At 42.4% G+C, this 12852-nt stretch overlaps 1 protein-coding gene across 1 annotated transcript in view; it reads left to right on the top strand.

Moving 5' to 3' along the window:
* The window catches only part of LOC119740867, a 191326-nt gene that overhangs the window by 25827 nt on the left and 152647 nt on the right, over nt 1–12852 (top strand). The window contains exons 19-27 of the mRNA XM_038216324.1: nt 1674–1940; nt 2728–2994; nt 3409–3672; nt 4802–5089; nt 6289–6552; nt 8140–8240; nt 9279–9468; nt 10851–11159; nt 12107–12385. Of these exons, the coding sequence (XP_038072252.1) occupies nt 1674–1940; nt 2728–2994; nt 3409–3672; nt 4802–5089; nt 6289–6552; nt 8140–8240; nt 9279–9468; nt 10851–11159; nt 12107–12385 (2229 nt within the window). The remainder of the gene's footprint in view (nt 1–1673; nt 1941–2727; nt 2995–3408; nt 3673–4801; nt 5090–6288; nt 6553–8139; nt 8241–9278; nt 9469–10850; nt 11160–12106; nt 12386–12852) is intronic.

Here is a 12852-nt window from a genome sequence, read left to right as displayed (position 1 = left end):
TTATTCATACTAAAGATAACTTGTCAGCTTCATCAGTTTAATAATGGTGTATCTAAACAGTTTGATTTTAAAGTCTAGTTTTGGTCTTTTTTGTTGTAACACTGAGATTTTTCTGATGACCCTGCTTGTGTAAAATTATACAGACATTTGTGTAAATTCATTATGATTATTTAATGCAAATTTAAGGCTTTTTTTTTTACTGAACCCAAAGGGACAATCTTTTGCTCTCTGACCGACCGACTGACTGATTGCATAATGAAAAGTAGCGCTCATCTGCTCGACTAAAATATCCACACAAGCTTCAACCAGGAAAACAGCTCGAAACAGAGCCCATTTTTTTGTCACTAAAACCCCTGTATTTTCTGAACAGAACATCGCACAGATCTGGGGGTTGCAGATTAAGGACATGGGCTTCATGATAATTGTCTATGCAGGGGAACAAAAAAATGACCTTTTTTGAGCGACCACTGGTTGTTTATCTCAACATATCTCGAAAACCCAAGGTTGAAGCTCAGTGGTGGTATCAGTTTTGTAAAGAGGATGAAATTTCCTTTCCATTCATATAAGGCTCGTTTTGAATGGTTACAAAACCAGTGATAACTTTTCGTCAAAGTTTTCGTCCAATAACTGGATTTCTTGTAGAGGTCACTCAGTATGGGTCACGTAACCTAAGCCCATGTTGCACATGTGGGTTGCGGGCAGTGTGTGTTGTGGTATGCACATTCTAAGGTTGGGTGTGCAAGCACTGGAGTTCTTTGGCACACATTTATCTTTTACGCATTTCGGGCCAAAATGTTTTGACTGACTGACGGACGGACGGACAGAGTCACTGAGTAAAGATAACGAGGCCTTACCTCGCTGGCTTTAGCCTGAACAACTCGTTAACAACTCGTGAACACACACATTCTCAAATTTGTATCTTTGTGGAGACATTTCTTTGTTCTCGTGTAGTAAAGTTTTCGAGTTTGAAAGTGAAGTTTCAAAATGCTCTGATTTTAACCAGAATTAATTTCCTGGGCTGAAATTTGGACTAAATATCCCTTTTCTAAAACTCTTCCATTTGCGACAGATCAACCTACCTTGGAAATTCCTAGTTTTTGAGTAAAATCCATATATCTTTTTCGTGAAAACCTTGTGGAGACCTATTCATCTATAGAAATTGCCCTGTGGAGACCTATACAATCTTTTGTTTGTGGAAATGTCTCCAAAAGGATACAAATTTGCGCTCACACACACACGCATGTTTACATTACATACCAAGTGTGGACATTCCCTTGGTTTCGTGTAGTAAAGAAAAACCAGTGAAAAAAAAAATCATTTTTCTCAAACTGTGAAAACTCTTTCAACCCATTTTTGTTTCTATGATCCCCTTTCATGTTTCTCTTCATTTTGTCATGGATAAACCTAACCCAAAAATGCCTCTACACCTGTTTTCCAGAAATGGGGAAACACTGTGTGGACTTGCCCAAGTCCACACAACGTCGCCTCTACCTGTTTTATGTGGACCTCTTTTGTTTGGAAGTCCACGCAGTGAATGTAATGCCTACCCACGCATTCACACAAGACAAGCCTTAATTGTCACAAAGGACTCAGATAAGCTCTATAAGGTTTAATATCCCACCTTCTCAACTGAATTGTTTTAATTTTTGGCATGGTATAAATTGTTGCTACAGCACCCCTGACTCCGCTACAGTTTATCTACACCCAACTGGCCGACACCTTCATCGACGTCGAATTTGGCAAAGTGACCAGCACGCAGGTCAACAGGTACCAGCTCCGGCTCACCCAGACACAGAACAGCGCGGAGAGACTCATCACGATCGACGGGGATGCGGTCGGGCGACGCAGAATCGACGGACTGACACCCGGAACGGCCTATAACCTGGTATTAGAGTCAACAGATCTGCCCGGCCAGCAACGTTTCCTCTCCTTCGTGACAGGTACTTAGATCAGAGAGAATGGTAACAAGAAACATCGACAAGGGTGGAGGCAGGGGGTTTGGAAACACTCCCTCTGCTCAAAGCCCTGAAGGATATTTTTGAGAGGTTTAAGGGCATCGAAGCGTCATCTGTAATATCCCCAGCTGACATTTTGAAGAAAAAAAACAAACATGTCGCAGCACCACTTTTGAGGCACACTCCATACCAGAAACCGGAGACTTTTTTGTTTGTTCCTTATGCCACTGAGTTTTTATCATAATTTCTCATTCTTCAAAAGTATCAAGCAGTTTTGTCAAGAAACGTGGTTAGCCATACTTCAGACTTCAATTGAGCATCTGCTAAACAACAATGATAGGAGTATACTTCTTGAACATCCAGAAATATCATTGGCTATCAATGGCTAGATGTAAATACCCAGATCTTTTGTGGAGATCTATGACATTATTAAATCAACCAGATCTCATTTGCACTGTTATATCAGTGCAAAGGCTCAAGGCATGACACAAAACATTCCCAAGTTCACCAACTCTAAGGCAAATCATTAGCGTCTTACACTCCCAGGTCCTTTAAAATCCAGTTCTTGGAAGATGTGCGAGGTTGGAAGAAGGTATAGGGCCTAGAGGCAAGCCAGAAAAATTTATATGGGGTTCGATGCTCCATAAAAGTACCAAGAACCAGTATGCCAAGAAGGTTGCATTTGATCCCTGTACTGTGTCAGCAATAGCAGGATTGAGGAATATTTTAGGGTGCGATAATGTCATTGTTTCCATGGTTATCCTTCTCGCAGCTCCCAGCAGACCGGCCGTCGTGATCGACGAGGTAACACAGACCGCCGTGAACATTTCCTGGGCGGAGCCAGAAGGGAACTTCGATCGGTTCACAGTCACCTACTCCCCGCCGGACGGCATACCGCAGTCGCTGTCGACCATCCTGGCGGGACAGCCTACGCAGCACAGGATCTACGCTCTGCAGCCCGGCAAGGCGTACTCCATTAAAGTCAGCTCGTTCATCGGTGGACAGGAATCAGAGCCGGCCGAAGTCTCAGTCACCACATGTAAGTGATTAGGATGCCCTTTTCAACCTGCAACCTGCGCGGGATTTGAACCTGCCACCTTCGGAATACTGCACCTGTGTTCTACCGACTGAGCTATCCTGTCCTACATCCATTCCTATTGCCAACTTCCTTGTTCTTTTTTATTCACAAATGATCAGGCGCATTTGTCCACTTGTCTTTTTGTCAAATAGTTTAACTTTTTTTCTACTGGAGCACTATCTGCACGTCTGACATCCAGACCGCCATTTCCATGCTCTACCAACTGACTAACAGTCTCTCATTTTGTCAGTGTTCTTGCTTTGTTTATCCTAAATGTGATATTTGAGATAATATAAATAGGCCAAATTGCCAGGTGGTAATTTTGACATTAACACTAAAATTTACAGAATGTCCCATATTTAAATTGACACACAGTGCAAGCTGGCTCGCAGGAGATTGTAGTCCGAAGCTACTCCAACGCTGAGATCCAGATCTACTGGGGCGACGGCTCGTCACTGGTAACCAACTTCCAGGGTTATGCTGTCGCCATCAGTCCGTCTACCAGTGGCGAGTCCAAGACGGTGGATGCCACCGCACGCCATGCGACGTTCTCCAACCTGCGGCCCGGCCAGCTGTACGAGATCGAGGTTACCGTGGACGGAGACACTGATGTCGTGTACACTGCTGAGCAGAGAACCAGTGAGTCTGCCTCAGTGATTATTATTGTCAAAGCCCCTGTGGAGAAAAAAATTGCGGCAACATATCTCAAAACTTAGTGTTGTGAATTCGTCCAAACTTGCCATGTAGGTGGAATGCAATGCAATTTTACCCCCAGCTTTACAACCGGCAATCTTTTTTTTCCACAATTTAGTCGATTAACACTCAAATCTTGAGAAATATAACCCAATAAAATGATAAAGAAATTCTTCCATTTGTAAACTTCATTCGTCTCGTCATGCCTTCGCAATGCCAGAGTTGCATTATTTATGCGCATTGCGCGTGCCTTCCGTTTCTAATCATTGTTAGGCAGTAATCAGTGATTCCTTCATTGTGCTAAGTCCGTGGAAGAAAAATGATGAGGCATGGGTTTTTTGTTACTTCTCGGGAAGTGACAAACCAATCGCATTGAAGAACATCGAGTTACAATGTTACAAATAAAATTCAGATTCCCTAGCTTCCGACTTCTTTTGCTCAACGTTTTGTTCCAGAGACCAAAAATCTGTAACAACCTTCCTTCAAATATTACAGCCTTTTCTTATCTTCCAATATTTTAACGTTTTAAAGCATCCTCTCCTTGGCCAATACTTAAGGTGATCGTTGTGTTTCAAAATATTTCTGTCTGTTTTTCTTGAGGTCTATACTTGCTGTCTTCAGGCGCCCTATTACTTCGTTATCAAATGATATTTTGCTAAAGTCAGCTGTTTTTGGGGGGCAGATTAGTCTAAGCAAAGCTGCAGTTTGTTATTGATGTCCGGTGTCCACGTCTGTGTTAGTCCTTCTGTGTCAGTTGTGTTTGTAATTATTCTAAACGAAACCTTTTGGTAAACACCAATAGTCAGAAATGCCTTGTATTAATAGTTTAAACAATTTCAAAATTTCAAATTGTTCTCAACCTCCTTTACATATTCTTCTGATTTAGTTACTCCCTTGGGTTACTTTGAAACTTTAATTGACAAATGTGTCCACTCTACTGTTGGTACCCACTTAGGGCCGTCGCTTCAAGCCCTCTCTTACAACATCCCAAATGTCTTTAATTATTTTGAAAATTTACTGTGAAGTTGAGTGGATAAAACCAAACTAACTTGAAACTTAATCATTCCTCCTTCAGAGCCCAACCCTCCACTTAGTCTCGCTATCAGTCCCTTCTCAGACGTCAGTCCAGTGGCTCTCCCCATCACGTGGCAAGAAGCCGATTCTACTTCCTCCTTCGTCATCACCTACGAGCGACAAGGCTCCAGAGTCGAGGAGCAAGCCGGCAGGGTCAACCCCGACGCCCGGTCGTTCCTCATCACCGGTCTGGACCCAATCACCACCTACGACATCCGTGTGTTTGCGTCCGCTGGGTCAGGTAGCAATCTGGAGTACAGCGAACCTGCGTCTGTAACGGGAACTACAGGTAGGTATCCTGAAGATGGAATTACAGTTGAGAATGTTTCATAATGGGGACAATTGGTTATTGGTGCACGTATTTCTTCCAAGTCAGTTCCTGTTTAGTTGTTTTTTTTACCAAATTTTGGCATCTTGTGGGGCTTTGTTAACCCCTGTTATCAGCATTAAAATAATACACTTCTCAAAGGAGCCGTCAATGGTGTTTTATCTTGAAAGTCAAGGAGAGTGTGATAATATTTCCCTCTAATATGTCTAAAAAAAATAGGACGAAGAAAAAAAACACTACCAAAATATTCTAACTCCCACCTCCACAATCACAATTTGGAGAAACCTCATTTTTATGAATAAGGATTATCTGTAATTGCTGAGATAAAAGACACAGTAAGGCCAATTTGATGAAAAGATGTTTCTTTTCTGGGCTATTGGAAAACATAGGAGGCGGGACCCCTTTTTGTTACTCTCCCGAGATACTTTTGTGTCCAAAGGAGCTGTCACCCTTTTTTCAAAATTCTAAACTTTCAATGTACAAACATAATTTAAAGTTTGCTAAATAATGAAAGGTTTGCAGAAACACCATTTGCGAATAATTTCTCAACTAAGAGAATGGTTCTGAAAAGAACCAGAGGTATGAACTCGACGTTCCGGTCAGTATGCTCTGACTGTCTTCAGGAGAGAACACGTTTGCTGGAAACACATAAAAGACAAAATATATTGCAAATGTATGATTTATAAAAAAACAAAAGAGGAAGCGGATAGGAAAATAGGAAACAGGCAGGGGTGAGAAGAGTGCTTTATTTTTTTCCCCTTGGCCTAATGCCTAATTGTGGAGTGCTGTGGCCTCGTGGTTAGGGCACTGGATTCGTGGTCTGTGGGTAAAGCTGCAGGGTGTGGGTTCGAGTCCAGCCCGGGGTCATAGTGTGTGTGCCCTTGGGCAAGACACTTTGTCACTCATTGCTTCTCTCCACCCAGTAGTAAATAGGTACGTGTGAGGGCAGAGATGGTTATTGTGATTGAATTAGCTTCCTTGTGCCTAACAGGCAGCACCGAGCTGTATACTCCCCAGGGAGCTGAGATGGTATTTGGAATGTTTCATGGGCCCAGTGAGCAGGGGTAATAATGATGTAGCGCCGTGAGCACATACGTGCGCTTTATAAATACCCAACATTATTATTATTATTGATTTTGTTTTGTATATTTGTTGTACAGCTGCCATCCCTCCCAACACCATCCTGATTCGCACGCTATCCTACCGCAACGCGACCTTCATCTGGTTGCGCAATAACGGCGCGGCCAGGTACCGCATCGTCAAGACTCTAGTCTCCGCGGGTGCCGAGCAACTCGTCGAAGAAACGCCCAATCAGGAATTCACGCTGGAAAATCTGGAACCGGCCACGGTGTACCAAATCACCATCACTCCACTGACCGGTGCGGGAGATAGTCTTGTGCCATTTAGCACTCAGATCCGAACAGGTGAATGTCAATTGTTTTGTACTAAATTTACTGTGACAACATTCCGTTATGGTTGAATATAATTCACATGTTGAGTGCGTTCGATTACTTCCATCAGCTTACGCGCCTGCTCCTTGCGTGATGACAGACATGCGCAGTGGAGCTAAAGAAACGAACGGTTTCATGAAAGAGCTGGAAAGTTGAACTTTGACATGACACTGAGGCTGCATCCCAATCAACTGTCTAGAGCTAGGTCTAGGTCCGCGCCCATTGAAAATACGCGGGGACGGGCTGATAATAGACGTAGCTGTAGCTCTGGAAGCACACGGCCTGAGGCGCCCGCCGGACGTCACGTTGGCAGCCATGTTTATTGCATGGCCTTATGGGATACTTACCCAGCTAACCGGCTCGGCGAGTCGGTTACTTGGGCCAGGCTCGAGTAAGCGTGAAAAGTAACGTGAGAGGTAAATCGAACGCTGTCGCGCTTGCACGAGTAAGTGCGGGGGAAGTAATCGAACGCACTCAGAGACTCTACTTACTTTGAGTACATTGCCTGGCATGCCCTAGTCTATGGAATACCCCCTTGCACAGCAAGGGTCTGTGATATGCGAGCAGGTTTGGCAATTTATTAACCCTAAAGGGGCCGGGTTATTTTTACCATCTCTCAGCCGGGGGGGGGGGGGCGGATTCCCCCCCTAAGATCTCGGCCATCGAGTGACGAAAAATTTTGAAACTCAGCACATGCATAGAGCAACTCTTCTTAAACATGCCCAAGAAATTTCATGACTATAGGTCAAAGGGTTTTGGAATTATGGCTAATTAATTATTCATATGTATGAATGGCAATTCTGCTCGGTGTACACGACGTATATGCGAAAATTCAGTTTTCACGGCTCGTAGCGCCGGAAAATTTTTCGCTACGTGCCAACCCGTGGTCCGATATGTTTTTGGTATCAAAAGATGCGCAAAGCTCGAGGCTAAAAAGTCATAACAGCTCGGGTCGCGAATTTTTTTTTTTTAGAAGCTATCGCGGAAAATGTTGAGGAGGCGGGGGGGCGGATTCCGCCCCCCCCCCCCCCGGCCCCTTTAGGGTTAAGCAAAACAAGACTGTGTCTTGACCTCAATTCAAACTGTTCAGTGTGCAGCTTCTATATCAGATCTTCGGTAACTGGTTGCCATAGACATCTAATAAACCCAAGACACGCCACCTATTGTTCTTTTACGTTGTGAATTGTGTTAGCTAAAATAGGCTGTGTCCCATGGCCGGTAACAACTCGTAACAAAATTTTACGTGATCCATGAATGTCCTGTGGCTTCGAATGATCATCACATTTAAATAAAGCGCGTAATGCGAACGCCTTCTTGCGCGTTCACGTCGCTCCCATAATGAGTGTTTTGCTAACAAGTTTGAGAGCCACTGTCATGTCTAGGTTTTATTAGATGCCCGTGCCCGTTGTTGTTTTACAAAAACATGGCATCCAAATTGACTAATCCACACACGTCGGTGAAGGGGAAAAACCAAATATATTGAATTTACAACGCCTCAACACAAATTCCATCTTATGAATAAAAACACATAGAAAAATTTCCCCATTTCCAAATTCACAGATCCTGCTCCTGTTCCTGCGATTTCTTTCGGAGATGATGGTGACCCTTTCAAGATTCTTGTGGAGTGGAGCAACCCAGATGGAGAATTTGATTACTTCGAGGTAATTGTTGTTTTTACCCCTCATTCCACATTTCAAGTTTCAATTTTTTTTCATACTATTATATGGTGCTTGTTATATATAAATACGTTACGGTGCCTGTGCCCTTGAGCAAGGCGCTTTGTCGCGCATTGCTTCTCTCCACCCAGTAGTAGATGGGTACCTGTGAGGGCAGTGTTGGTTACTGTGAGAGGTTGATTACAGCCAAGAGTGCCGAAATGGCTGTCTAACGCCTGTGTTTGCTCCCCAGGGAGTTGTGAAGGTTTCAGGAGTGTTTGCCCATTGAACAGGGGGATAATGAATGTAAAGCGCTTTGACGTTTAAAAGCGATATATAAATGCCTGTTATTATTATTATTAGAAAGCCAGTGCAAAATACAATAAAACTTAGAAGAAGTAGTATGGGAGATGAAAATAAGTCGAAGCTTGTACTGGGTCTGTCTCCTTTGTTGAGATTACACGTAGTTATTGTAAAGTTGAGAATTGCCATAATTTGAGACTGAAAGAAACTACGGCATTTTTTTTTCTTGAAAAAAAAATTTGGAATGGGACTTTTGTCCAAAGGTTTTGAACGGCTTTGGGAATTTTAAAGAAACATTTTGCTGCATGTCTTAGGATCTCTTAGTTGATGATGCTGATTCTGTGACAAGTCTCACACGATGATCGTGGCAGTCGTGATAATTATTTGGTCAGTTCCTATTAATTACAGACTATTTCACTACCTCAGTAAAAAAAGTCCCCATCTCAATGTCTTTTGGGGTAAATCAAAGTTTAACCAGTTAAAAAATAAAACGGACAAAAAATTCTGATAATTTCATGTTCAGTCCACTTCCATGGTGTGTTGCGCATGTGGTTTGATCAATGTCTCATTATAGGGAGATCATATCAGTGGTCTCAAGCACCACGCTGTGCAAGTGGAACAGAGTGCAGCGTCTCGTGGGCGGTTTTGAACTTGGCTTACCACCCACATGACGGGCTCTTAACCTATCAGAATGTTTATTAGGAATAACTGATGCAACTTTTTGTGTGTGTTTTGTCATAGGTGTGGTATGTGAACACAGATGGCGTGAGCATCTTTGCTGGGAAACTCCCACCCGGACCCGCCAACAAACTCTGGTTGAACGATCTACCGGCAATGATCGATGTTGACATCTCCGTCAAAGCGGTGATTGATGCAAGCGGTACTTTCCCCAAGCAGACGAGTCTACCCACGAGTGCAACTGAAAACACCGGTGAGTTAGACCGCCCTCGCTTGGCAAAGGCAAGGTGGTATGAGAAATAATATCGCAATGGACTGGTTTCCGCTCCTGTGAAATATGGGACTGGTAGCTATCTTGCATGTATAGCTTTTGATTGGACAACATTGGCACATGCGTAGAAATGAGATTCTGTCTTTAGAGATGACGTTTATTAAAGTTCTCATGCATGCCAGTTTGGCACATGGCACGTACAAGCCCTTTGCATGGACCAATTAATTGTGAGCTCTACACCCGATTTCATGAAACTCATCGTAACTTATGATGCATCGCAACGCTGTGACGCGCTGTTTCCTTACGATGCATCGCAGCTGCGACACGTCCTGCAGTTCATTTCACAAAACGGGTCGTCAGTGTGACGCATAGGTGTTTTATAGCAAAATACGGCGACTGTTATGTGTATTTATTCAACATACAGTAAATGGTCATCTGATTTTCAGCAAAGAGTTGTCGGTTCTCCTCTTGAAAAGTTTGTAAAACAAAACAAAATGGCGGACGTATGATGCAGTTTGAAAGGAGAACAAGCTCGCTGTGGACTGTTACCTACTTCAACATTTCAGCTGCAGTACTCCAGGCTAATTAATATCTAATCCATGCGTATTCCATTTATAACTTCACACACATTGTCTCGGTATTATAGTCTCATTTAATTCATTTTTATGGCTTAAAATTTTTTAAACTGTTGACAAGGAACTTACGACGCGTTCACGCTATACACTCACATGTACACGAAGCGAGAACAGCGACCTCACGCAGCTAGGCCTTGATATACAAATCAGGTCTATTTCGGTAAATTTGTCATATTTTGTCCAGGAATTTCTCCTGGTGAATGCTAGTTCCATAAGGCAGTACCAGTCCCAGCATCCAAAATCAGAACCAATGACTACAAGAGTGGAAGAATTGTCATTAGTGTAAACTCAAAATACATCTATCACGCCCCATATAACAGAAAATTTTATGGGGAAGCATAAAGGAACTTGAGTAAAATGATAAGGTTTTTTTTGGTCAGAATTTTTTTTTCAATTCTCACTCAGGTAGTTCTTTGTCAAAAGTCTTACGATCAGTACCGTCCTTTTAAAAAACCTTTGGAGTTTGATAATAAGTCAACCAAAAGGGAAACTGACTTGCATCATAATATATTTCGAAGTTAAACCCCCCCCCCCAAAAAAAAATGAATGGAGCAGGGTTTGAACCTGCTGGAGTTCGCAGGTTCAAACCCTGTGCCAGTCAATTTCTTTGTTCAACTATAAAAAAAAAAATACTGTTTGTTCATTTTTGGAGGTTGCCTTAAAAAAATTGATTCTATTAAAATTGTTTCCCAAAACAGTCACTTTCTTTGTTCTTATGTTTGTTTGCAGGTTCCATGCAGGGTCTGACCCTCTACCGTTACAAGCACACACCAACAACCCTCGGATTTGCCTGGCTCCCCGCTAACTTTGAAAACATTGAATTCAAGGTGTATCTGACCTACATATGGGAGCAACCGCCACGTTCCAACTACGACCAGATCATCATGGACGATCAGAACACGCCGGTCTTCTATAACACTTTCGACTCAGTCGAGGTCCAACAACAGGACGTTCCGCTCAGTCCCGGCCAGGCTTACTACATCCGAGTTTCCTTCAACCAAGTGCCAGGTGGAGACTTTGATGGGCGATACAAAACAAGTACGTTGGATGACCTACGCCATGGTTCATGGTTCACTTGGATCAATTTTTTTGGGAAAATTTTGGAAATTCTTGACTGATTGGAAATGCCTTTGATATCATCTTTCCAACGGTGTGTAAAATATGGGAATCAGACAAAATCTGAAAGCTGCTTTCAATCCCAATTTGTTAGGTCTCAAAAACTTCAAAATAGAAACAAGAAATTTGTTGTTCAAGGTTTCCCAAATGAGTTCCTCAGGAAATTTACAGATTTACTGACTTGGAAGTGAAATATATTAAATTATTTAAATATATTCAAACTTCTAATGCCTAAATCTGAATAATTATTGACAATTTGTGTCTGTACAAAACAGTGTGACTTTCAACCGATTTTGTGCTGGCTGGCCTAAACAAATTTCTAAGGACTTCAAGTTTGTGGGAAATTACTAATCTTTAAAAAAAATATTGTTTTTGAATAAGATTGAAATTTTTGTTTTTGTAGGGGGGGCGGGGATGGTATCATAACCGAAAAATAATCTCATTTAATAATCTTGTCACTGTTTATTAAGTTTTTGGATTTTTAATTTTTTTTGCTCAGGTGAAATTGTTTTTAATGTGAATGATATTGTTACTGAAAAATATTCAGTCGTTCTAGTTTTAGTCTGAGTTTTATCTCTGGTGAAGGGGGCTGGAGTTGCATGTTGGCGCATTGCTGGTCTCAGTTAGAAATGTAGATTTGTAAAATTGAAATTGCTGAATAATCAATTAGTGAAATACAATAACAAGAGTCTGAGCTACATGCACCTCTAACGACCTCTCGACTTCCCAGCAAACTCGTTAAAAGTGAAAGGTCTAAGGTTATTTTTGGAAAGGGAAACGTCGGGGGAAAAAAAGTCGGGGAATTTGGTTAGCTGGGAAACTGTCAGTAGGAGCAGCACATTATCGTTGATAAATGTCTTGTGTTTCAGGTTCTGAGCCAGTGCGGAATCTCCAAACCTTATCCAGAGATGTAAGCGCGGTAACGTTTGGTTGGAACCCTCCCGTGAACCAAAATTTTGAGTACTACGAGGTCGACTATTATCCTGCCGACGGACAACAGCCAGCAACGTTCCAGGTTGCAAAGGGGGTCACCACGGCAACCGTAGAGGGTCTGACGCCCGACACTCTCTACAAGTTTACCGTGACCACGGTGTCGACCAATTTATACCGTTTGTCCAGTGCACCGGAGGACTTGTGTGCACGAACAAGTGGGTTGATTGTCATCTAGATCAATGTCATCTGAAATAAATTGAACCTTACATTTTAAAGAATGAGTTCTCATTGACTCGTGTAACACAAAATCTCAGATTTTCTCCCTTCAGAGTTAGAATAGGTCTCTCAATGACGGCGTCTCTGTAAGAGAACTGCAGATGCGTATTTTACGCGATCAAGCATGCATTGCGCAGTGTTGAAAATGTTCCAAACACATGCTCTTGTTAGTCGAAATGTGCTTGAAATATGCGCATTATGCAAGTTGACGCTCAAAATGCCGATGCACGTGGCTGGTGTGTAGGAAATGACGTCATTTGAGAGAGACCTATACAGTCTCGGTAATGCTTTTAAAATCCCAAGGCCACATGTTTAATGGCCGAAATCAGCTTGCCAAATCCAACAGAAATAGGCATAGAACATATCCAAAGGTAAAAATGAGGTTAAAAAAAAAGCTTGTTGAGGG

The sequence above is a fragment of the Patiria miniata genome, unplaced genomic scaffold (assembly GCF_015706575.1).
Source record: "Patiria miniata isolate m_02_andy unplaced genomic scaffold, ASM1570657v1 HiC_scaffold_5, whole genome shotgun sequence".
Lineage (NCBI taxonomy): Eukaryota > Metazoa > Echinodermata > Asteroidea > Valvatida > Asterinidae > Patiria > Patiria miniata.
This window is presented reverse-complemented; position numbering and strand designations above follow the sequence as displayed.